The 26,817-nt window shown below is 42.7% G+C and overlaps 1 protein-coding gene across 3 annotated transcripts in view; it reads left to right on the top strand.

The window, feature by feature from the left end:
• The window catches only part of ARPP21 (cAMP regulated phosphoprotein 21), a 152,568-nt gene that overhangs the window by 76,748 nt on the left and 49,003 nt on the right, over positions 1-26,817 (top strand). The window contains exons 14-19 of one of the 3 annotated variants that reach the window (XM_040636987.1): positions 2,689-2,918; positions 10,487-10,717; positions 18,363-18,544; positions 19,436-19,540; positions 20,472-20,732; positions 24,918-25,044. In XM_040636987.1, coding sequence (XP_040492921.1) covers positions 2,689-2,918; positions 10,487-10,717; positions 18,363-18,544; positions 19,436-19,540; positions 20,472-20,732; positions 24,918-25,044 — 1,136 coding nt within the window. Of the gene's footprint in view, positions 1-2,688; positions 2,922-10,486; positions 10,718-18,362; positions 18,545-19,435; positions 19,541-20,471; positions 20,733-24,917; positions 25,045-26,817 lie in introns of all 3 variants that reach the window. The other 2 variants (XM_008710446.2, XM_040636986.1) reach the window with 2 other exon arrangements.

The raw sequence follows: 26,817 nt of genomic DNA, 5'->3' as shown, positions 1-26,817 counted from the left end.
TAGCCAGAGCTATGCGATCTACTCAGATCAGTCATCCCAAATATGGGTGCCATCACCCACCAAGTCATCAAGCACGATGACTTAGCACGAAGACATCCATACAACAGTAAAGCAACTCAAAGTATACATCATATAGAACTTGGCAAAAAAAAAAATGTACAGACATGAAGGAAAATAAATGTTAGTTATATTAATCAGCACAGAAACAGAACTTAAAGTACATGCTTTATGATTACTCTGGGATCAAATTCTCATTACATACACAAGGGCCAACTCCTCTTGATGACCAGGCACCTCATTACCATTGTATTCCTGGTTCCCAGTAGGAAGGGACCAAGACTGGGCTTCGGAGGGATAGGAAGGCACTGGTGGTTACACCCAAATAGATATGAAATTCAATTCTGGACCTCACTTTGCCAATGCTAAGGTGAATAATCAGTAGATAGAGCTATAAAATATTGTTTCAGTGTATAAATAGAGATCCATAAATCAGAATTAGATGCATTATTATGAATCTCATTAATGCTAGCTCTAAAGCAGCAACTTAAATTCCCTTTTTTGGGAATTTTGACAGCTCTTGACTTCGGGATGCTGATTTGAACTGGTGGAGAGTAGAGGCAGAAGAAGTTAAGGAAATTTTAGGTTGCCTTATTGGCCAAGGATGTGGCACAAGTCTAGAGGAGTTACCCAATGCCAGAGTGAAGCCTGCAAACTCCAGCACACTAGTTTGCACCCAGGAATAGTGGTAGACATTCTTTTGCAGACAGGCTCAGCCACACTGGCATTTCCTCTCATGGAGGTCCAAGGGGCATAGGGAGACGGAAACTAAAGCAGAGTTCATGATCATCACTTGCATATGGGGAGCTGCCTTCGAAGGCATCCTGTATGCTGAGTCTAAGGACTACCCCAAATCTTTTCTTATATGCAATATTCCAAATTAGCTCCAAGTGAGACTATTGTCACATCCCTGGTGCATTCACAGTTGCTAAATAATGATTTTTGCCAGGCTCTGTCAAAGACAGGTCAAATTAATCAGAATTAAATGCGAAAAGAATAAAGTTGAATTTGGAACTTGAAAGGAAAACAATCAGGAATGGAGCACCGCACCCTTGAACAGGCTGGGTTTTTTCCCTCCACCCCACCTCCTCTGGCTTTCTTGAATTTCAAAGGAGTTTTTTAGGAATTCAAGCCACCTGACCGTTGGTGAATGTGTGATACTTTCTACTCACAATCTGGTCTTTTTTTAGATGCTCCTTCTAAACCCAGCCATCCCTGAGGTGCTAACAGAGAAAATATAAGAAAACATTGATGCAGGACAGCAGGGCGCTGAGTGCTTTTTGTTTTGTGAGTTTTCTGTCCTCCCCTCAATTTACAAAGTTCCTATCACAGATGACCCATTTCATTTTTATTATCTCTTGGATCCATTTACCTTCTTAAGTTCTCATAAAACAAAAGAAAAGTTTATTAAGTAAAGTCGAAACAAAACCTGAAATTTTCTGTGTGCCTTCTGCACAATTTGGAGGTGAGTGTTTCAATCAGATGCGCATACTTCTAACATCTCCGTGGTCTGTTGTTGTCTTTATTAACAAAGCTATTGACCACATCTGTGGATCTACACTGGAGCATGTCACGTTGCTTAGTGATAATGAAATTAGGGGTTGTATCTATTGCCCATGATTTATGTCCCCTTTACTTACTTATACTCCATGAGAATCTTAGAGTATTTTAATCATGTCTTATTTCTAACTTCAGGAAAAGCTTTGAAAATATTCACTAAGTTCCTCTTTAAGCAGATTGGAAACCAATGAAAATGCAAATTTCATCAACTTTCTCTATAAAACACATGTAATTTTGTGTCCTACTTAGAGATATTCTGGAGTCTTCAGAAATCACTTCTGCCTATTGGATCTCTTCCCATACATTCACTCTTTTTCAGTTTGGATTTTGAACCAATGTGTTCTTTCACCTACGGGACCTTTGTTATTTCCATTGATCCCCTTGGAAAGTTTCATGTCAGTGTAGTGTTTATACTGGTGTTGTTATTATCACAAGTTTTTCTATGTGAAAAGGATTAAAAGACACTTTCCTCTACCCATGAAGGTTAAACTCACGGGGCAAAACTCTCACCCTTAGGTCAACAAGGTAATTTCCATGATTTCTGTGCTGTCAAAGCCTTAATGAATTCAGATAGACATCTCATCAAGTTAGAAAATAATAAATGGCTTCGCTGCCTCTGTGTGCATTTTCCCATGGTCCAATTATTTAATGCTAAAGGGAGTGGGAGTTGCTTTCAGGATCATTCAAGATCATAATTGTTCCCAAACCTTGATTCATTGTTGACTTGGGCCAGGAGAATTTATCCTCCTCTCTACTCCACAAGAGAAGTTAACAACTATATTTCATACCATGTTTTTTCTACTTGTTTCTCCTTCACTGGCAGAGGGATGGTGTGACATTTCCAGGTCTGGTTTTTCTGTGTGTAAACATGCACATTATGTGTGGTGTGTTATCTGTCTGCGCATCAATGAGGGATCTGTGGCTCTGTTTGTGAGGCAACAGGCTTGATGTAAAGGGTTGCAAGATGGGTCTCGTGTAGACGGCTCTTCCAGGAAAGGTCCCACTCTATGTCCGTACCACTCATGGAATGTAACACTGTCCCTGTGCATCTTTCTGATGGCTGTGCTCCAGGGGCAACAGAGATGGCTCGGGGAGAACATCTGGGAGTCGACAGAGCAGCTCAGAGAACGAGCTCAAGTGGTCGGACCACCAGAGGGCCTGGAGCAGCACAGACTCTGACAGCTCCAACCGCAATCTCAAGCCCACCATGACCAAGACGGCAAGTTTTGGGGGCATCACGGTGCTGACCAGGGGTGACAGCACATCCAGTACCAGGAGTACCGGGAAGTTGTCCAAAGCAGGTAGTTAGTACTGAATGGGTTTATGTCCTGTTGTATTTCCTAGATTCTGCCCAACCCATACAGTCATTATTTCTTCTGGCTTCCCGTTAGTTAATGATGATATTATTTGCTGGGACACCTGGGAAGTCAGAAGATGCAATGAAAATACTGACCCTGTCTCTTTCTAACTGTGTGCCTAGGTCAAATTACCAACCTCCCTAACCTTCGGTTTCCTTATCTGTTGTCAACCTAAAATTGTCAGGAGGCAATAATTGAGCAAGAGCATTTATCTGAGATCGAAGCATTACAATCCGGGGTACACAGATACGGGTAGCAGCCCAAATAGTGTCCCACTTGGGAGCAAAAGTCAGGAGTTTTTAAAGCAAAAAAGGGAATTCTTGTGTACGTTGTTTACAAAGAATTTTTGATTGGTGTTGGTGGCACAATGCTGATCTTGATTAACTATAATTGGTTTCAAAGGCTATTGCTAAGCCATCTCTTACTGTAGCAGGTTGCAGGTATTTGGGCTGAGTCCTTGGCATATTTGCAGTTTGGCTCAGTTCAAAAGGTCATGGTTCTACAGGTGAGGACGTGGCAAATGCCCATCTCCTTAATGGCCTCCTGACCCCATTTGAAAACCTCTTGACATAAGTGACCCAATGTCATTTCAACTTTCAGGTTATAAAAGAATATGACATTTCCCACCCCCACCCCCGCCCCAGAAAACTGTTGTATGTTAAAGTTCAATTATTTATATACAAATGGTTACCAAGGCACCTGCACATGGTAACTATTTAACAAAAGTTAGCTATTGTTTTTAATATAACACTATGATCAGTTTCTTAAAACCACTCTGTAAGGTAATTATAATATTAATAGTTTGGGCTGCTGCTTTGGCATGCTGTTAGTATGATTGTGGACAAGTTAACCTATTTGTGTCTTGGTTTCCTCATCTGAGAAATTGTAGTCCCTATATTGCAAGGTTATCTGAAGACTAAAAGAGTTAATATACACAAGGCTATTAGAGTAATACCTGGCAGATTATAAGCCCTCAATAAACATGAGTTCATTTTTATTTTCATTATTGCCACTTAATGCTTCCATCCGTGCTTCACAGATGAGGAAAGTGAGCCTCAGAAAGGCTTAGAGTTCCAAGTAGCCCAGTGCAGGCATCTCTTTTATTAACCTTGTGTTTTCTTCTAAGTGAATAGTGATCTTTTGAGGTAGGCAGCTCAGGTTTGCATGGACAGTCTTTGGGAGGTGAGCACTAATGAGAACCATGACCTGGAAACAACTTTAAACTGATGGAAGCATTAATACTATGGGGTTCATATGAGTCCAAAAAATCCCTATCATGGTCTGCCATTCCCAGCTCCTCTGTCTCCAAAATCCCTTACCATTGTTTTCAAATTATTTTCAAATGTTCTCAATCAAAATATCTCTTAGAATCCCTGGAAAGTGACAGATGACCATTCAGTAGTTCTCCATGAACTTCAGTTTGTGGTTATAGTTTGTAATGTTTCTGCTTGGTTTTGGTTTTGCTTCAGAAGTTCAGAGCTAGGGTGGGGGTTGAGAGCTGTGATTCAGTTACATGCCCTGGGTGTCGGACACACTGGGGGTGCATTCACAGGCCTGGGGTTGCAGAGCGGGGAAGGGGATGGTGAATGGCCAACACCAACAGCTATTAGACATGGGTTGTCCTAATGGTGAATACTTTCCTAGCCAAGCTTCACACTCACGCTAGGGGGCACTCTTTGTGAAATCGAGGCTCATTATGCTAATGGTTTAACATAATTATGTTGTTGAAAATGCTCCTAAGAAATTATCTCGTGTTTTCCTACACAGGCAGAAAATTAATAGTATTTAGTCACAGCCACTACTATATGCATACATATTTCCTCCTCCTTGGAAAGATTCAGGTGGGCTCACACTGCCTTCTGCCTTCTGTCATATTACCAATTGGTGAATTCTTGATGTCTTACTGTAATTAATTGCTCTTATATCCCGCTATTGCAGCAACTGAAGTCAAGAAAACCCACTGTGGTGCACTTGAGCTCTTGTAAACTAAGAAAGGTTAAATAGTTTTAAATCTCCTTAAAATGCAGAAACCAAGGACCTTAAATGGTGCACTTAAAAATTCCAGCACACCAAAAGAGCTCTTAAGATTTTTAAATTAATCGTCATTCTCCATACACCAACCCCCCAATCACTTCCAAAGAAAAGCTCTTTGGAAACATTTAAAACACTTCAAGAATGCTAAAATGCCATGTTCTTTGAAGAATGATTAGAAATTGTAAGTGCTTCAGACATTTTTTCCCTTTTAATCTAAGTGTCTCCTTTTGAAAGCTTGTCAAGGTGCAGGAACAGAAAGCAAAAAAAAAAAAAAAAAAAAAAAAAAAAAAATTAAAGGCGATCAAGATAGAATGTCAAAACAAGCTTACAATTTCCCAAGATGGTTTTATGAAGCAAAGCTGTCAGTTTTGCTGTCATGGATCTTCAGAACCGCACAAGTTTTCAATTTTTTGCCTCATTATTCGCAGTGGAGTTGCAAACTTTTTTTTGACCTTTCAGAAACCAAGCCTGGAGTTGTGACATTTAAGTTACTCTTCTCCTCCTCTAATTACATAGGTTCGAGCTTTAAATAGATAATGATGAGACTTTCCCAGGTGGGAACATGCTTTCCTACATTTTGGAAGGAGCTTATTGCTGAAGTCTGAATGTATAAGCACATGCTGTGAAGGCCTGGGCTGTCTTTCCCTTAACGTATCCCTGACAGTGAGCTTAGTGATGGTCACCTACCAGATGTCCAGCACACAGCTCCAGACGTAGATGACGTCATTCTGTCATGACCTCCTCGTGGAGGGGACGGGAACGGTGCTTGTACCATAACCTCTGCTGCGTCTTGGTCGTAGCTATGAAGTTGGGAAATGAGTAAGAAATCTTTCTTTCCACCCTGGTCAAAGGACATTGCTTTACTACCGTCCTCTCTTTCGATCGCCAGAACAGGGGTTCTTGACTATAGCTGTGCTGGAATCATCTGAAGGATTTGTGAAAGCACAGATTGCATGTTTTCAAACCATGCTTTGAGAACAACTGCTCTGGAGAAATAAGATATCCTTATGTTTTGTTTTAGTAATTTTACATGGCATGGTATTTTGTTTTTGGGATCCAAGTGTATTCTTGTTGTCATCTCCTTGTCTACCTTCTGGAATATTTTTGGAGCCAATGCAAGACACTTCATCTCTCTACCACTTCCTCTTCTTTGTGTTTATTTTCATTACAGTGCTAATGCAGCCTAGGTGTTCTCTTTCTCCTTGTAATTACAGAAGCTTTAGGTCATTCTATTGAATTCTCCCTGAATCTGGAAATATTTTCTTGAATTATTAATCCAGGGAAAAATGCTATGGTTCAGGATCCTTATAAAAGAAGAATTTCATCAGACGAGATAAACAGACAAGGAAGGTTCTATTCATAACTATTGCAGTAAGGGTCAAGACCATTGCAGTAGAGGAAGAAGACTGAAATTAACCCTGCACTAACGAATTGCAGGGGAGTTTTAAGTGCTGGAAGGAATCACTGGAAAAGCACTGGGGAAAGGTAGACAGGTGGTTGGTGAATGCAACTAAGTCGTCTTTGCTGATTGGGGCTTATCCAAGTCAGTCTTCTTTCTACCCTCCCACAGAAACTGGCAGACAAGGGCACTAGTTCTCTTGATTATTACATTCTAAAGAGATGGCTCCTGAATCCTCAAGAAAGACATACCTGGGTTGTAAAGCAGTTAAGAGGCAAGAGGAAGATTTACACCACCAAGGGGCAGAAATGCTCTAAGAAAAGGGAGATAGAGGGCTGATCCTCTGGAAGAAACCAGTCTAAAGGTTGGTCAAGCTAGGAGGAACTTTAAGGCCATCATCCTCATAGCTACTCACCATTTAGTCTGGTGACTTACATTTTACAAAAGAGAATAATAAGGTCTAAAGAAGTAGTCAGTCAGTTCAGGGGTGCCTGGGTGGTGCAGTCAGTTAAGCATCCAACCCTTGGTTTTGGTTTAGGTTGTGGTCTCAGGGTCCTGAGATTGAGGCCAACATTGGGCTCTGGGTTCAGCGCAGTCTGCTTGAGTTTCTCTCGCCTTCTGCTTCTCCCCTCCACAATCTCTCTCTCTATCTCTCTCAAATAAATAAATCTAAAAAAAAAAAAAAAAAAAAAGAAGTAATCACTTCATGAAGAAAACACAGCCAGTCAGTGGCAGAACAAGAGCTAGAACTCAGGATGCTTCCTCCCTGGAGAGTGTGTGTGTGGGGGGTGCTTCCTTATTCCAAGGGACTCTGCCCACACCCCTCCTCTCTGCCCAGTTTTCCATTTTGCTTTGCCTTACAATCTTTTATACAACCCCCCCCATTTTTCCCTTTTCCTTTTTCCTGTCTTTTGAGTGTTCACCAGAGTCCCCCATCAGTCACCCTGATGTCTTGTCCCTACACCTTCCGCCAGCTGCCCCTTAGGGTCCAGCCTTCATGTCTGAGCATCTCATTGTGGGCAGCCCTGGCTTTCTGTGCTGTATCTGCTAGAACTTGGCACAGTCCTGATGGGCCTGGGCCCTGCCTACGTGTCACTCTAGTGACTCTGGGAGTAAGGCGTGGTCCACGTGCTCCTGTTGCCTGGGTTTGAACACAGACTCTGCCCTGCACATGAAGTATGCTTGGGAAATTTACTTAACATCTCTGAGGATCAGTTCTCATTTTCAAAATGAGGTTGCTGTGAAAATGAGACTAGGTAATTCACATAGTGATTAGCACAGCACTTGTCACGTAGACATACTATTTAAATATTTGCCGTTGTTAACATTCAAGTCCCTGAGAAAAGGAGACTGGACACACTTTAACTCTCAGCATCCAAAGCAGTAAAGTTCTCAAATATCAATTTCATTTTTTTAAAAATTTTTGAACACTTCTAATCCTGTGCCTTTTCATCACCATTGCTGGCATCCATTTTTGATCAAGAATTTCACCAACACTGGTTATGTGTACAACATAGATGCTTGCAGGCTGTTCAAAGCTGGTTGTAAGCCAGCCAAAAAAGCCAGTTACCAACCCTGGCTGCATGGTGGTTGCTGAGCCACCCCCCTAAGGTGTATTCACTGTCTCCATCTTTCCAAGTGTTGAGAGTTTAAGCTAAATCCATCTCCTTTCTATCCTTTTACCTGTGGAAGCAGATTCTTTATGTTGTCTTTGTACTGCCTTCTCATTGTTCCTGTTGAAGCTGCTGCTTTCTCCTGTTGATAGAACACATGATTTTGCACATCAGTGATTAATAGCCGTCTTCTGAAAACCAAAAAGAAAAAACACTCTGGATTTTCTTGTGGCACATCAGCTGTGTGCATCCGTCCCTTCATGACCGCCTCCCTCCCCGTGCCAACACCAGCTGACACCTCAAATTACTCAGGACATGCCTCCCTAGTCCCAACACTTTCCGTTGTCTGACCCCTCAGCCTGGAGGTGGGCTGAACCTATTTCGTATGACCTTCGGTGTCTGGGGGCAGGAGGTTTTGTTATTGTTTATTACTCTTGTTGTTCCCTCTGCACTAGTGTCAAACTTGGACTGCAGCATCAAATCACATGGGGCAAGTTCACAAACACACCCTGCAGTTTGCACTGGCCCTGTGACGTTGGGGGCATCATGCCAGCCATGCACCCTCAAAGTTAGCATTTTCAGATCTCCTTTTAGATGTTTTATTCCCCCCACCCATACATTACTCAGAACCCATCAGCATTCCAAACCAGTTAGATGGCACATCCTGAATTAACTTATAACTTTATCATTATTAATAATCAAGTCGCGGGAAAAGAAGAGAAGATTCCCAACTGAGAACACTGGTGGCAGTCCCTGGCATATGCATAAGCTTGCCCTCAGGAGGCGGTGCTGGGTCACAGTTAAACCTAGATCAGTCTGCCTAAATCACATCCCGCTGTCACTAGCTGCATGAGTTGGCTTTAATTATCAAACTTCTCTATCCTTCAACTTCCCTATAGGCATAGCCAGTAATAGTACTTTATTACAGTCTGTCCAGGTGCTCACACATACTAAACACTCAATAAATATCATTGTCCTCCTTCTCGAAAACTATGTCCTCCTCTAAACTCTCTCTGATGGCCCCTCTTCTCTGCAATTACATGCTGTATTCCTATCACTTATTTTTCAAGGTCTCCAGTTTAATTTAATGTCATATTTTCGAATCTTGAAAACAATGTTAACTCTTCCTTATATATGGTTTCCCTTTAATGACATAGAAGAGTGCATTTTTTTAAAATGTTTTTTTATTATATTATGTTAGTCACCATACAGTACATCTCTGGTTTCTGATGCAAGGTTCGATGATTCATTAGTTGCGTATAACACCCAGTGCACCATGCAATACGTGCCCTCCTTACTACCCATCACCAGTCTATCCCATTCTCCCACCCCTGCCCCTCTGAAGCGCTCAGTTTGTTTCTCAGAGTCCATAGTCTCCCATGCTTCACTCCCCCTTCTGATTACCCCCCTTTCTTTATCCCTTTCTTCCCCTACCGATCTTCCTAGAAGAGTGCATTTTTAATGACATAAATTGATAGTTGTGGGCTAATCATTATAAAAATTTCTTGTACTATATTCTCGCAACCTATGACATCATCCAAATAATCTGTTAGTTAGAATTCACTAATACAGAGATGGGGCTTGGTGCATTTTCTCTCCAATGCTCTGGTTAATGTTCAGTGCCCAGAACAGCATGCTCAAGGGTGCCAGAGCTCCTTGGCTCTGGTTGTGGTGAAGGGCAGGTACTGCCAAATGGATGTGGGATATAGCAGGTGTTTCTTTGTCCACAGTGGAGAGATAGGGAGATGGTTGGGTTAGATTCCACCTTGTAATCCAGTTACCTACAAGTTTGCAAAATACACAGTCCACAAACCTTCCCCCGATTTTACTCTTCTGTGTTGTCTAAAGGATGATCCAGCATTCTCACGAAGCCAAAGCCCTTCTTGATCTGCCTCTTGGGCATATCAGTAAGATTTCTGTGACTATGTGAAATACACACCTTAAGCACTCCCAGGAGGAGTGATCCAGTTCTTCTACTCACATCTGAGGGGAAAAGATTATTTCTGGCCATGCCCCTTCACAATGCAGCTTTATGGATATTGGAGAACCTGTGTCTTAGAGCCACGCACATGATCAGCACATTCTAGGACTTCTTAAACTGCAGTCTTTAATATCCACCTGGCATTTTATTCTCCTAACTCCAGGAAGGCAGCCCTCTGGCTTTAATTCCTCAGGGTGATGGTCATCTCCAGGCATGAGTCCAAAGTTTTAGGGTACCATTTCTCAATGTACCACCCTAGGAGCATGTGAGAGGCTGAAAGAGAGTGTTCATTCTTAACCTCTCTTTTCCTAGGAAATCGACACATCTGAAAAATATGTAGCAGATATCTCAGTAAAATGTGAGCCACGAATGTTGCCCTGGTCCTGCTGCACTGGCATGCTTTAAGGATGGATTATGTAAACTAAGCATTTAGATCCGGAACTCTCGGTGTTGGATGATTTTCTGATCCTTTTCTCTGTGGCAGGCTCGGAGTCTAACAGCAGCACAGGCTCCTCGGGGTCTCTGCCCCGCACCCACGCACCCCTGCAGAGTGCGCCCCTGGCTGCGGGCGTGGCAGCTGGCTCTCCAGGCTGTGTGCCCTATCCGGAGAGTGGAGCAGGGGGCCAGGCAGCCCCCAGCACCAGCTACATCCTCCTTCCACTCGAGGCTGCGACAGGCATCCCGCCCGGAAGCATCCTTCTCAATCCGCATACAGGTTAGTGCCTTACCTCTGCTATGGCAAGGACTCAAGATCAGAGTCCTGTTCTTGTGTTTGAGCTTACAAATTCGTCAGCAAGTTTTCTTAAAATTTCACTGAGTAGGGTCTTGATTTAGGAAGAGCAGATCTATAGCTGTAATCTCTATCTCTGTATTGATATCAATCTTGATATGTAATTATAGATTCTTCCCAGAAATATCCACTTTTCCCTCTGTCCTCTTTGTGTTGACCATGGTGGGTCTCAGGTATTCCTGGGAGCTAAGACCAGAGACCATAAAGTGATGATCTGGGAAATACTAATTAAAATATTGTGTTTTGCAGACTAAATCCCAGGTTAGCCTTTTACTATGTCAAAAGTGTTTTTGCATCCAAAATATTTCACAAACTTGAGATATCAATTGGGACACAGCAGATTCTTACCTGTAGAAGTTGCTCTCTTGCCTTAGAACTTCCCCCAATTCTACCTGGGGAATAAGGAATGGCAGTGACAAATGGGACATAGGGAGCAAATTCTTATGTATTTTAGGGATCCTAAAACTAGACTGGTTTTGGTGAGGTTTGGAAAATTGGTAACTTCATGATGATCAATTTTTCCATGATCAATAGTTCTTTATTTTTTAATTTCTCTAGTGGTTAGTTAACTTCTACACTGATTCCAAAGAACCCAGAGCACTGGGCAAATAGACTGACAAGCATCTGCCTCATGGGTGAAACTTCTCAACCAGGGACAATTGTGCCCACACCTCCAAGGCCATTTGGCAATACCCACTGACATTTTGATTATCATGACCGAGGGAGGAAGGGGATGCTACTGGCATCTAAGAAGGTAGAGGCCAGAGAGGCTGCTAACCATCCTACAGTGCACAGGACAGCCCCTTCCAACAGGGAATTATCCAGCCCAAAATATCAGTAGTGCCATGGTTGGGAAACCCTGGGATAGAAGGCTTGACATTGACTAGTCGCCTCTTTGGAAGCCTTTATAAATAATTGGGGGAAAAAATTGAATTTTCTCAAAATATGTCTGAGGTTTGGTTTCAGTGATTCCAGAGCATTTCCGTGATTAGCTAAACTTGAAAAAGCGAAAGTGAATGAGAATCTCATAAAAGCAATCTGACTTAATCTTTTCACATATATAGCACTACTAGTAATTAGGAAATTCAGAGAAACATGAGAATGATAGTAAAATAATTACTTGAATAATTGCCACATTTTCATGAAAACATATGGCACATTCTCAAGGCATGGTGTTTGATTGAGACATTTTGAAAATGCCATAAGCTTGAGGGAAAAGAAGGCATAATCATTTTATTGAAAACCATTTGAAAGCTTTCAGAATAGATACTTCTAAGGAGAATATTAGATTGCTTTTATTTTATTTGGATCATTGTAAGCACTAAAAGGAAATTAAAAGAAAACCAGGATTATAGTCATTACTCTGGGCACTGATCGAAGTATGGTCTGACTCTGTTGGCTTAAATCCCTTCACTTTTAATTGAGACAGAGGGCTTGCAAACAAGAGCACACACAGGCATTAGTTTTGAGTCATTTGTTTTAAGCAAAATTACTGTGTTTCAAAAAAGCTCAACAGAGTATTTTTTAGGGTGTAATGAAGAAATATTATTTGTAATGATATAATGGTTGTGCATGTGTTTTGTGTATATTATCGTGTATAATCTTGCTTATAGAAAAAGAAAGAAAGTGCTTTCTGGTGCCAAGTCCCAATTCTTATTCATTGGATCCAGTCATTTAGAGCTGTTATCAAAATATCTCCTTTGAAAAAGGATCCTAACTGAGGAAAAGGATCTAATAACACTGTTGAACAGCTTCTCTGTACACATTTCTCTGATCTGACAAATGCTTGACATTAAAATATTCCAAGACCAGAAGGAGAATGTATTAATATATTGTATACCATGGTTGAGTGGTAGGATGGAAGGTGAATGCTGTTTCTTCTTTCCAAGAATATGTTTATTTTTGTAAATTGAAAACATGCACATGTGTATAGGTGTATACAGATCCGTCATGAATCATATATACATATATGTGCATATGTGTCTCTCTATGGTGTGTATATGTGCATGTCTCTCTGTCTGTCCATCCATCTATCTATTTACTCTCCTATGACTCTACTATCGAAACTGTAAATTTGCCTCCTTTGGACTGGAACTCATCTTTCTCTGTCATTGCTGTGAACTCCTGAAATCCACACCTCTCCCCTTCCCTGAATATGTGGTAGAAATTCTTTGGTGTTAGGAACCAACAGCATATGACTACTTTACTTCCCGTGTGAATAGCCCTTGGATTCATTTCTCTGTTACCAGCTCATTTATAAGCTCCTGTGGGAAGGAGCCATCCTTGGCTATTTTTTTACTTCACTAGAGTGGATAACAAAGTAGTCTTAGGCACTGTGCTCAATAATTACATAGTATGGAAATAATATCTACTACTCATTATATGTTGATGTGCATAGTAGAACAGTTTTTTATCTAATACATTTGAGATTGTGGTTCATGTATGAAACTATGATAAAATACCTGTCTTTTAAATTTTTTTTATTTGAGTATAGTTGACACACAATGTTACATTAGTTTCAGGTGTGCAACATAGTGATTCAACTTCTCTGTGTGTAATGCTCTGCTCACCACAAGCGTAGCTCCCATCTGTCACCATACAGCACTATTACAATATCATTGACTATATTCCCTATGCTGTGTTTTTTATTCCCATGACTTATTCATTCCATAGCTGGAAGCCTGTACCTCCCATTCTGCTTACCCCATTTTGCCCATCCCTTCATCCCCCTTCCCTCTGGCAATCACCAGTTTGTTCTCTGTATTTATAGGTCTGATTCTGCTTTTTGTCTGTTTATTCATAAAGTATCTGTCTTAAGCAGGCATAAGACAAGCAATAATTTGAGAAAACCAAGGTGCCTGCCAGTCGTGTCTACTAAATGAAACAAAATGAAACTTCCTTTGTAGGCACAAAGTACCAAATATTTGGCAACCTGAAACTAAACCACCCACATATATTCTCGCAGTTTCGCAAATGCAATCACAACCTTTTATCTTGTCCGGCCTTAGACTCAGCTCTTAGCCAGTCTGTTTCTAACTCAGGACTTCTGGCTTATTCTTTCTGTGCTTTTCAGGCCTCTGGATGAGCTGCTGCAGAGGCTCTTTTTCCAAGTTACCCCTTATAATGTATTCATCCTCACAAGGCAAGCCCGGGTTTGACTTTTGAGTTTGATTTTCTTCTTGCTGTCTTGGACTTGGTCTCTTTTTAGAAATTTTTATCAGAAAGCTCATCTTTGTTTGGCTATTTTCTTTCAATTCAGAGCTATACAGAGATGCCGACAGGCATTAACACCCCCCAAGTACTCATTAATCCCCATATCTCTTGTTTTGCCATTTCGCCTTGCCTTCACCTGGCACAAGTTCACAAGCGTGTGATGGAAGGGCGTGCCATCGGCTGGGATTTCGCTTTGGGCAGCCTTTTAGGGCTCATCTCTTTCAAAAGCTCCTGATGGGTTCTCCTAACACTACACTTTGTATTTTTCACAGGCCTTCTGGCATCTATTTATCCAAACCACTTCTACCTCTTATTTTTTTTTTTCACCTCTTTCTTAAATGTACCATGAAGGTTTTGTGTGTGACATGTCCGTCAACGTACCTTTGCAAGATCTGGATTAACCTTTGCCTGTCTGTAATCAGCAGCATCCTTATGGTTTGATTGATCACCTTCTAAGGACTAGGAAAGGAAAATCTCTTTTTCTCACGCCCTCTCTATCTTTTTAAATAAATATCCTTCTGCCAAGCACATGGCAGAAATGCTTTGGTGTTAGGAACCAGGAGCATTTAATTACTTTGCTTCTAGTGTGACGCCCTTGGGTTCATTTCCTCATTACCAGTGCATGTATAAGCTCTTTGTGGAGAGGGATCAAACCAGTTTTTTCATTTTTATTTTGTTTTGCATCCCCGGAATGGATAACCATGTCTTAGTCCTCATGCAGGGCTCAATAATTATATAATAGTAAAATAATATCCGCTGCACAGGATGCCTGGGTGGTGCAGTCACTTCAGCATCCAACTCTTGGCTTCTGCTCAGGTTGTGGTCTCAGGGTCCTCAGATCAAGCCCCAGGTGGGGTTCTGCCCTCACCAGGGAGTCTGCTTAAGACTCTCCCTCTCTCCTGCTTCTCTCTGCCGCTTGCTTTCTCTCTCTCTCTCTCTCAAATAAATAAATAAATAAATAAATAAAATCTTTAAAAAAGTATTATCTACTGCACATTATTCATAATGATGTGGACAGTGGAGAAGTTTTCTTCTAAGGCCATGTACTGAGGGGAATGAGCCCTCCGCCAGCTCGTGACAGCCCGGCTTGCCTGAGCCCTTTACCTGTGCCAACACACATGCTGGGCCTGCAGGGCATGTTTGCGCAGTTCTGGGCATGAAAACCTCTTCTAAGCTGGATGGTCCTAGGGCCAACCAGTCTTGCTTTCCCCTTTGGTCTTCAGCCGCTGTCATTCAAACTAATTGCCTGTATCCAGTTGTAATTGCATCTGGATTGGCAGAAATGGCAGCATCTAGAGAGACCACCATTGCCTGATTTGAAAACCAATAGTCGCCTGTCCTAACTCTCTTAGGAAATCATGTCTCTTCCCTTCCCTGACATCCATCTTACTTGTTTCATTCTCTCACGTCTTTCCACCTCTCCTTAGTGAGCATAAAAGCAGTCTTTTATACTCTCTCTTCTCTTCCAGAAGAGCTGCCACCTCTCTCTACCCAAGGGAGTTCTGAGTACTCTTCATATGCAGTTATTTGGAAATGTTTCTTTCGCCTGGCTCATAGCACATTAATAATATTTCACACAGAGGATCTAAAATTTATCAAAAAGGACATCTGAATAATTTGTGGTTATGTTTTTCACCCTAATTATGGTCCGTTTTCACGCTACCTTATTTCTCACTGGGGTAAATTGGAAGTCATAGAAAATATAGTAAGGATCATTTTATTTTTACTTTCCATGTCTGTATGTGTGTGTTGTGTGTGTGTGAGCACAGAATGAGACTGATTTTGAAATGATATCTTATGAAGTTGCTGTGAAGATTTTTTTAAATGCTATGTATCTAAAATTTTCCTCTTTTTGCAATATATAAAAAGGGAGGGGGGTTAGGAATTAGAACACTAAATGGGCTGATAGATTTTTGGAAATTGAACTATTTTTTTCATTCTTTCCCAAATTGAGGCTTCGAGGAGAAAAAAATGTGTTGCAGATTTTAAATCCAGAAGAAAGTTATTTCTGAAAAAAGAAAAAAGTATTTAAAACAATTACATGTAACTATGATTAAATGACGGTGATAGGAAAACAAGTGCCTATGAAGAACATTAACATTTTTTTTAAATACCTCTAAATTTAGTCATTGTTCTGTGACTATAATTCTGGCACATTTGCTTTTCCATCACAGCACATTGTTGGTTATGAAACTGTTGTCAGAACTCCCTCAGTTCATGAATATGCAGCATTTAAGGGTTTCACGTTGCACACATATAAGTTTATTTGGGCTGAAAATGTGGGGTAATCATGGGCACACTAAACTCCTATTTCCGTTCCTAATGGGCCTGAAATCAAGTCCTGGGAGCAACTGGTTTGGCTTCACTACAAGCCCCCTGTTTGGGGTTGTACCTTCCAAACCTACTCTAAAATATTTTCTCACTATAAAATGTACATACCTGGCCTGTAGCCTTGGCAGGTATTTGTATATGTGAACACCTGTGCAGACGCTACCTAGAAGGAGATATAGGACATGACTAGTGTCTCGGGAGGCTCCCTCCTGCCCCCTGAGAGGTCCCACTCTTCTGACTTCCATTACCATGAAGTTCTGCCTGACCTTGAATGTATTAGAAATGCAGTTGCACATTTCCATAACAGCTGCCCTTTGGGGACTGGTTTCTTTCACTCAGTGTATATTAGCTCATTATCTCCCATTTTGTAACAGTCTGTTCTTGTTGGGTACCACACATATTTTTTTCCCACTAGAATACTGTTTGGTTTGGGTCAATTTTTTTTATTTTCACTCTCTGACCTGTTCTGTTTTGTTACTAATTTTCCTCACATCACTGGTTGTTTTTCCTATATATTATTAATGAAAAAGGCTGCTTTCTTCAGCCATCACATGCTGCCTATGCTGGTTAAGAGTGCTCTTCCTCTCCCACTCCCCCTGCTTGTGTTTCCTCTCTCGCTGGCTGTCTCTTTCTCTGTCAAATAAATGAATAAAATCTTAGAAAAAAAAAAGAGTGCTCTTGTGAACCCCATATACCCGAACTACGTGAGGGGAGGCTTTCAACTATGTGCTTGGGAGGAACTTAGCAAGCTGCCTCTGACATCCCCATAATGTGAGTCAGACTATTCTTTACCTGCCAGTCCTGGGTGTGACTCCACCTGAAAGCATGGCCCCCACTTCTCCTGACTTCTCGCGTGTTAATGACTTTCAGTTATGATTGGATTTTGTGTCTCGTTGAGCATGTAGGCATTATATCCAGTGGATACTGCACTGAAGTTATTTGGTATGATGGGAAGTAAATGGACTTTGGAGCCATTCTGACCAGGGCCATTTCCTGACTCTCACGTACTGGTTTGGCCTTTCTTAGTGAGTTGCTTGGTCCATGCAGGCCCTAATTTTTTTGGTCTCTAAAGTGGAATGAGATCGTGTATCTCTGGGGTCACCGAAAGAGCTGAGACAGTGTGTGTAAGCTGTCTCTCCCTGTGCCTGCCACACTGGAACTTGACTGGTTCTCCCTTCCTTTCTCTCCTCTTTCCCTTGCTTCCATCTGCTGCTCTTGCTCGCCTCCCTTCTGCTCCTTCCCTTTTCCTATAACCTTTTCTGCAACATAGGGAGATGACACCATCCTTCCTCCCAGAGTCGTGCTGGGGACCTGATGATACTATTTTGTAAACCATAAAATGCTCCTCAAATAATAGTAATAAAAATATTGAGCCATGCCATTATTTCAAAAGGCAAAACAATGCATATTTGCTTCACCATCAGGAGATGATGCTGTGATGCTTTTATTATGCATCATCTTTAAAATCTGAACCCCTGCGTGTTCCTTGTTGTGTCTGTTTAGAGAAGCAAGTGTGTGGATGTGGTATGTTCTGTTGTGTATTTATCGGGAGAACTGATCGCCATTCTGAGTTGGTGACAAGGCTAGTGGAAGCCAAACAGATGTACTGGTAAATACTGTGTAACCCAGTGTAGCCGGAATTCTGTAAAGGGAGGCAGCCCTCTCTCTCAGTGTATGCTATCTTGCTGATAACGGTGAGGGCAGGCAGCGAACACATGGCCTCCTGAAAATTGCTTCTCCACTGGGTGCCACTGTACACAGATGCGTTTAGCTTTACCAAGGCTCTCTGAAGGCAGTGGATTTATTTGTTGCTTCTTAAATTGCTCTGGGCTTACACCGTTAGCTAGCTTAACCAGATAGGTCACAAACGGGAAAGTCTTCACACTGGTGAAGTTCCTGGTGTCGTAGATCTCCACTGCCCTGCCCCTTCACCTTAGGTTACTTGTTTCTTATCTATCAGAAAGGTTCTTCCTGCTAACGGCGAGCCTGAGAAGCTCACCTGAACCCAGCTATGATTCCATTGCAGGCCAGCCCTTTGTGAATCCTGATGGAACCCCTGCAATATACAACCCCCCCACCAGCCAGCAGCCCCTGCGAGGTGCGATGATAGCGCAGTCCCAGCAGCCACCGCAGCAACAGCCTTCTCCTCAGCCACAGCAGCAGGTGCAGCCACCCCAGCCACATATGGCGGGTCCACTGGTCACTCAGGTAGGAGCTGGTGGGAAGGCGGGGAGGGGAAGTGTTCCAAGACAAAGGCTGCACCACCCTCAGAGCAGCAAGTGGTGCATTAGGAAGAAGTGATATTTTTCACTGGGGCCACTTCCACCCGCTCATAAATAAAACCTGGCAGCCTGGAGCCCTTGATAGCAGGTTGATAAGATTTCATCCAGATCCTGAAGTTTGGGTAGACGTGAATGCCCCATCCAGTGATTGGCATGGTGAGCACACTGCACTAGGGAAAGTGAGTGTCAACTTTTCTCTTAGGTCTAGATGCTGTTTTCAGGCATCATGGAGGCCGTCTTGGAGACTGAACCCATAACCTCAACCAGGCCTTTATATCCTCTTCCTCACTCGTTCCCAACACAGGCCAAGTGCTCATGTCTGCAAAGGGATAGTAGTGAATGCTTTATCAATAGGAAGAACAGAAATCAGTTCATTAGAGGTGGCCTGCCTGTTCTTCAGGAGAGGTAGAGTGGTCCTCCCATCCTAGAGCAACACATGGATATAGCCACGGAAAGCTGTGGTGTTACAAGTAGGTTGCCAGAGTGAACCTCATTTGGAATTTTTTCCCTTACTTCTCAGTCCCTGAGCAATATCTTTAGATCCAGTGGATATGACTAACAACAATGACATGAAAAGTATTGCAGTACTTTCTGAAAGCAGTGTTCACTCTGAGCAAACATGCCTCCTGCAAGGCTGGCTGGCTGTGCTCTGCATGGCATCGACTTTCCCTTGGTGGCAGGTCCCCCTCTGGAGTTCACTGAGCCAAGAGGACCTGTAGGGTGGTGTAGGTGGTGCGCTTCCGATAAGCCGGGCTTCCTGTGCGATTTCTGCCCCCAGTGCCTCCCCGTTACCTGATCAGCTTTTTCTTTCCTCCAGTCGGTGCAGGGGCTGCAGGCTTCCTCCCAGTCTGTGCAATACCCAGCGGTCTCTTTTCCTCCCCAGCATCTCCTGCCTGTGTCTCCAACGCAGCAGTTCCCCATGGTACCGTATTCCACGCGTGCGACCTTTCCCCTGGGAGAGCATGTCCACTGGTTTTATTACTTTCCTGCAGGGCTGGCTGATGCTGGGTGGGTGCCCCGGGCTGACTGTGAGAGGGCATGATTGAGTGTCTCATTCCAGAACATTGCAACCCATCTTCAAAATAATGGTTTCCATTCTGCCATCTGTCCCATGTTTGCTGCTTCTGCAATCGGGTACCCTTTTAAGAAGTAACCGGCTAAGCAGGGATTGAATGCCCTGAGAGTTAGAAGTCAGAAACAGAGACACGTGAACTCGGTGTGACGGGCTTGGTAAACAGCTTAAAGTCAGTTGAGGAGGTTGTCACTCTGTGCTACTGATGTGGGGGGTTCCCCCGCTCCCTGATTCCCCACTCTCCTTTCCTTTGCCCACAATGCACTAAGGCCTTTTGGACAACAAGAAGGAACACTGCCCCTCAGTTTCAGGTCAGGCCAGTGAAAAATGCTCCCCAATATCTGATGACACCATGGTTGGCTCCATCTTTGCACCAGCCATGGGTGGTGGTGAATACAGCCCCTTCTGCCTCTGTCCAGAAGGCAGAGACTGTGGTTACTTCTGGGAAGCCCCGCTGACCCTTCAGGACAGTACACCAAGCCCTCCTTGACTCAGCGTCATCCTGAGGAGCTCGAACCCTTAGTGAAAAAATGATTTGTTTGCATTGAAAGAGGGAGATTTGGTCAAATTGTTTACCATCTCTGATCCTCCAGATGGTTAAAATCTGTTTTCCCTTGTTATGTTCTCTTGTTGCTCTGGACAGAGAATTCCTTTCTGTTATTGTTAACAGTTTGCGTGCCCTCCCTTGCCCACAGTGACGAGCATGGGGCCAGAGTCTGCCTCTGTGTGCCTCTCCCATTACTAGGCTGCTCTTGCTAATTTCCTGTTTGTTTCCGTGCAGAGAGACGATGTGGCAACACAGTTCACCCAGATGAGCCTGAGCCGGCAATCCTCGGGGGAGACTCCTGAGCCCCCATCTGGTCCTGTCTACCCGCCGTCCCTCATGGCACAGCCAACCCAGCAGCCGAGCTACGTCATTGCCTCTACAGGCCAGCAGCTCCCCACAGGGGGGTTCTCAGGCTCTGGGCCTCCCATCGCCCAGCAAGTCCTCCAGGCCCCTCCCTCACCACAGGGATTTGTGCAACAGCCTCCACCTACACAGGTCAGTGTGGTTTTCTCTCACACCTGTGACCTATAGGTTGTTCATTGGGTATTTTGACATCCTCATTTCCATGTGGAATATCACCGGGTCAACCTGTGTGGCTCTTTCTGGTCCATACTGATATTCCCCACCTACAGAACCTGAGCTGTCCTATTCAGCAGTCGTGCAAAGCTGTGGGGCTCAGAAAGTACTTTTAATGAAACTGACCCAACTTCCCATGATACGATGAGGGAGTGGCCCACTTTCCAGGCTGCGGGTACCGGAGCGACAGGAAAGCCTTCCCTCCCGTGCAATGTCTGCTCACTGGACTGCCTAGGAAGGGAAAGTAGGAAGGAAGAAGAGAGCCTGCTCCTGGGGGACTTTCCACTCTCCCCTGATGCTGCTCTGGAAATGTGTTCTTTCCTTAAGCATTTTCTGGAGCGAACCTGGTGCTTCAGGCAGGAGCTCCTCTGTGAATATAAAGGAGGAGGCTGAAGTGGACATACACTGTCCTTTCCTCTCCCTGGGGGGAATCAGAGCTCCTGCGTGCTCTCACAGGTAGTCATTAATCATATTTAATTGACTTGAGCATGTAAGACACCACAGATCACTGATTTTTACTGTCTTCTCAAAGACTGATTATCTGTTCCTGTTCACCACCAAACATCTCTGGTGCTCTCCTGGGCATCCCTTGCAGAATATTGCAAGTGATTACTGTCAAGATGTGAAATGCATGAAGGCATTTTCTGGTCCATTTTCAAGGCACACATATCCCAAGCAAATTCCATCCTAATTAAGAAATATTGCATTGGATGAGCTCTTTAAAGTACGGTGTCACCTTTGTATTATTTGTTTCACTGCCTTAACATCTCGAATAAATTATTTTCTTTTCAAGCCATGCAAAACCCTTCACCATGAGATGATTTTCATTCAGTCGTTCATTTTATTTTGAATGACTAATTAATTGTTCATCTTCAGTTGGCTTTTCTGTAGTATCTCTTCACCAGTAGGATTTAAGGAGATGTGAAAAATAATTTCAAGTTACAGGAGAAAGGGTCTCATTAATATATTAATTATTTTAGTAACAAATTAAATACTTTAAGTTTAATTAATGGGAAAATAGTGTAGCTCTTTTATTCTAAACAGCATCTAAGTGTTCCTGCCCGTTTCTGCTATCAAGGAGAAGAGTTGTCAGAATATTTAATTGAAGAATTTTTTGAAAGACTTAAAAAAAAAGTCTTCCTTGGTAAATGAATTTCAATATTAGTACGCTGCAGGAGCAAAGACAACTCAGAACCCCTGATGTGTCTGCAACAGAAAAGCTTTCATCCCTTCTTCAAAAGACTTAGAAATAGAAAGGGAGGGGAGCAGAAAACAAAACAAAACAAAATAGATGTTCATAGTTCATGGTCAGTCTGGACATGCATGAACTTCTTAGGTATAAGACATAACCCATTGCGAGTTTCAATTTAGTAAACATTTTACAGCTTGATTACTCAACTGTGGAACAATGAAAAGAACTCGAGGTACAGTCCATGGGCATATGGAAATACATGAAATGTATGCAGAAAGTGAACCTATGTAATAACTTTGAAGTTAGTTTCGTCTGCCATCATGTATGCCTTCTGAACACCCCCTGGAAGGTGAAGAAAGAAACACATGGACAAGCCAAAGAGGAACTTGAAGGTGGTGGGAGAAGAGATTTTTTAATATGGTTTCTTCTTTTTTCTCATTTATTTCTTTCCTTTCCTAACCTACTCATATTTTGGTTCTCTGTGTTTTAAAATATATATAGTAGTTGAAAATATACATTTTCTCCTCTTGGGAGCTATCCTTACTCTTTTCTCCCTTCCAACCTTGCTTTTGGGTCCTTTGATGATTCCTCCTAGCTCCACTCAGCACCTTCCTCCATGGGCAGGATGAAGATGAGCCAGGTGCCCATGTCCTCTTTGCCCTATATGACTGGGAGCTGTAACTGCTAAGCACTGGCCAATGCTCTGCCCAGGAGAGGTACTGGATGGAGATGACCAAAGCTCCAGCACAGCCTGTCAGGGTATCAAAAAAGGGAGGGTGGGAGAAAAAAACTAGAACAAAACAGGACAACTGAGTACTAAAAATTGAGGCTCTCCTTTAAGAGGTATATAATCTCTTTTGGATGAAAGTATATGTCATCCAAACCATTAGTGCTCATCAGGAAATTTTCAAGGGTTTGAACTCTGTCCCTCATCCCTGAAGGTATTTTCATGTTTTATATTGAATGTGAGAGAAGAGACAGACCAAGGATTGGGTAACATATTTATGAGCTTCCATTGAATCAAGTCACAGATTTTCCTAAAGGAACAAATTGCTATTCTTCCTAAAGGACATAGAAATATAAGGCTCATGAATAAATTACATAATAGTTGTTCTTCTTCTTAATTTTAGGAAGCATCTGATGTATAATGGTAGTAATCTTTGATAGCATCGTGATTTGCCAGAGCGTAACTAAAACCTGTTATTACTCTAGGATTCTTTGGGTTTTTATTGTTATAAATTGCCTTACAAAGAAAGGGAGAAACAGGGAGAAAGAAATCACTATAAGCAAAATGTACAATCAGAGTTAGTTGCCAAATACTGGCCCGTGTTCCCTTGAGACTTGTTCAGTCTCTTACCCTTGGATATCCGTATTGCCAGACAGAATTAGAATTCATAACAATTCCGGGGGATTACAGAACCACAGCTCAACACACTCCAAGTTATCTTTTGTTCCAATGTGATGCTAAGGCAGGAAAACATGATACATGTGTTTCAATAGCAAGATTGAAATAAAAAAAAAAGCGTTTCCTCTTTGACATGATCAGATCAGAAAATAAAATAATCATTAAAATCACTGTTCTCAAATATAGGTGGATTGTAATTTTATTCTGTGTATGTGATACTTACTTGTAGACTGTGTCCTTGAATACCTCTGTTTACACTTTCAAGAAGATGATAGAAGAATGGTCAGAAGCCTGGAGATGAGAAAACATTCAAGATTAGTAAGAGAGCGCCTTAATATAAATGAACTGAGACAGGCAAGGAAGACTTTCCAAGAGACATTTGGTTGCAATCTCATTGGAAGTAATTAGAATATTTTTAGCCATTCCCAGTCATTAGAAAGTGACAGTAGGTAACATAAACATTATTTTAAACATATTTCCTTTTTTAGATTGAACATAAATTCTTTTGGATACTGGCTCTGTGCCAATTGCTTTGCCAAGTGATTTAATAGACTTGACTGTATTTTGTAATTCCAAACCCTGTTTTCCATTAGAAAAACAATTCAAGTTAGATAACTGTTTGTTGTTGTAGATGACTGTTTCATTCCCCCCCTTTTTTAAAAGGTTTTATTTATTTATTTATTTATTTATTTATTTATTTATTTATGTGAGAGAGAGAGAGAGAGAGTGAGTGAGCAACAGAGAGAGAGCACAAGCCAGTGGGGGTGAGGCAGAGGGAGAAGCAGATGCCTCACTGAGCAAGGAGCCCGATGCAGGACTCAATCCCAGGCCCCTGGGATCATGACCTGAGCCGAAGTCAGAAGCTTAACTGACTGAGTCACCCAAGCACCCCTGTTTCATTCACTCTTGTTTCATTTTGAAAACACAGAATCCAGTGTTTTAAGACAACAACTACTGTATTGTTCACGACTAGGTCAGCAGCTAGAGCAGGACTCAGCAGGGATGGTTCAGCTCTGCTTCATGCGCTAATGGCTTGGGCAGCTTGCCTGGGTCTGGAACATCCAAGATGGCCTGGCTCCCGTGCCTAGAACATCGGCATAGCCTGTCCACTGGGGTGCCTGTCTTCTCCACATGGCCTCTTTCTCTAGCAGGATGGCCTGGACTTCTTTTCCTGGCAGCTCAGTGCTCCTCCTGTGTGAGCATAAGTGCAAGTCTTCTTAAGGACCTGGCTTGGAAGTCTCAGGAGTTGCCATTTCTGCCTCACGGCCTTGGTCAAAGCGAGTCACAGAGCCAGCCCAGATTCAGGGACCTGGGGAGCAGATTGCACATCTTCACGAGAAGAGCAGCACGCACGCACGCATAGGCCAGGGTGATGTGTTTGGTGGCCATCTTCACAGTCTACTACGATCGTAGTACGTCATAAGGTGACCATGTAGTGTATGTTAAAAAATGTTACTCCTATACATTTCTCATTCCCTTTCTTCCCGTTCTTCTCTTTCTTCCACAGATGTCCGTGTATTACTACCCATCTGGTCAGTACCCTACCTCAAGCACGCAGCAGTACCGGCCCCTGGCCTCCGTTCAGTACAGTGCTCAGAGGGGCCAGCAGATGCCACAGGCAGCACAGCAAGCAGGTACTTGGAGTCTGTTTTCCATGCCCTCCTCTAACCCACTGATTTTTGCATGTAAATCTCTCAGCTGTCCTCTTTGGATGAGTATCCAAGCTTGGCAATTTAATCGCCTCATTTCCCTTACCCAGACAAGATAACGGAGCACTGGATTAACTCTGTATGGAAAAGTAACAGGTACAAGAAGGTGAAGTCCACGTCACTCCAGCACCCCAGACATGCATGCTAAATACAGTCTCCATAAATTATTTTTGGATCTTCTTAATTTCTTTTAAAGCAGAGTGCCAACCACATCCTTATCTTCCTAGTTCATACCGTTTCCTTTTCTATTTCCTTTTTTTTTTTTTTTTTTTCGGTTTTCAACCTGAGGAAAATCCCTCCCTTGTTCCTAAGGCTAGGGGATCAAATTAGGTTGTTTCCGTACCATCCTAAAAAGTACTGTCTTTAGAAGAAGGCCCCCGACACTGCAGCCCGTGTCCCCGGTGGAACTTTTGACTCCATGGCTCACTGTCTCGAGGGCCACACGCCTCCCGCCCAGAGCTTGGCAGCCACTGTGCAGTGGGAAGGGGGGCCGATACACTGTACGAGAGTGAGTAGCAGGTCTCACAGTGAACCGGTCTCTTTCCCTACTGTGTCACACTCCTAATGGCATGCCAGTGCCCCGAGAGCAGCAGGAACCCAGCAGGGCCGAGTGACTTGTGCTAGGGAGAGGCTTGTGTCCTTCCTGCTGACCACTCTGCAGGGGAAACTGCTCCTTGCCATGCTGAAGACCGCCTGACTGGGGGACCCTGCCTTCCGTAAGTAGGTTGAGTGCTACAGCACGTGCTCCCACTGCCTCCTGAATGGCTGCGCTGCCATCGGATCTATGCTGATGATATGTCTATGCGTATGTGATATGTACATATATGTGTGGTATATATGGGAGATGTACAATTTTTATAAGCCAACGAAAAGCACAGGCCTTGCCAAGCGTTCACACCAAGAATAGACACCCTAAGAATAGGATGCGGACACGACTAGCATCATGTCAGATTGGAGAAGTGATTCAATTCCTCTGTATTGCAGATACGTATACAGTCTTCGGTTCATCTCACGGCCTGTTTAAAGTCTGTAGGAGAAGAATTAGAGAAATGTATAGTTGCCAGCCAGACTTTTTTTTTTGTTTCAACACTGTAATAGTTTGGGGGAAAATACACTTTGACCTCTGAATTAACTTTACATTTTTAGAGCAATAAGAACACAAAAGTGTTTATTTTTTATTATTATTTAAAGATTTTATTTGAGAGCGAGAGAGCAAGAGCACAGAGGGAGAGGGAGAAGCAGACTCCCTGTTGAGCAGAGAGCCCAATGCGGGGCTCAATCCCAGGACCCTGGGGTCATGACCTGAGTCAAAGGCAGACGCTGAACCGACTGAGCCACCCAGGCGCCCCAAACACAGAAGGGTTTAAAATGATCAGTTATTTTAAGAAAAGAGTTTGGTAATATTTTCTCTGATTGTTGGAAAATGTTATTATCTCTATCGCTTGGTGGTAACTATGCTATCAATTTAGATATATACTATAGTAATGTGCTGCTTGCATTCCTCCTGCTAATGTTTGTCAGAGAGTTAATTTATCATCTTCTAGCTACTGGTCCAGAGGCCACTGTGAAGTTTTCCTTTTGGGTACCAATGCCTATAGAAGAAAGATGCAGATATCTAATGATAATGAGTGACCAAATTTTAGTTTACTGCTGTTATTTGACAGTTTCCTGAAGAGATATGTCAGGCTTGTGTTATAG

Source organism: Ursus maritimus, unplaced genomic scaffold (assembly GCF_017311325.1).
Source record: "Ursus maritimus isolate PB19 unplaced genomic scaffold, ASM1731132v1 scaffold_20, whole genome shotgun sequence".
Classification (NCBI taxonomy): domain Eukaryota; kingdom Metazoa; phylum Chordata; class Mammalia; order Carnivora; family Ursidae; genus Ursus; species Ursus maritimus.
This window is presented reverse-complemented; position numbering and strand designations above follow the sequence as displayed.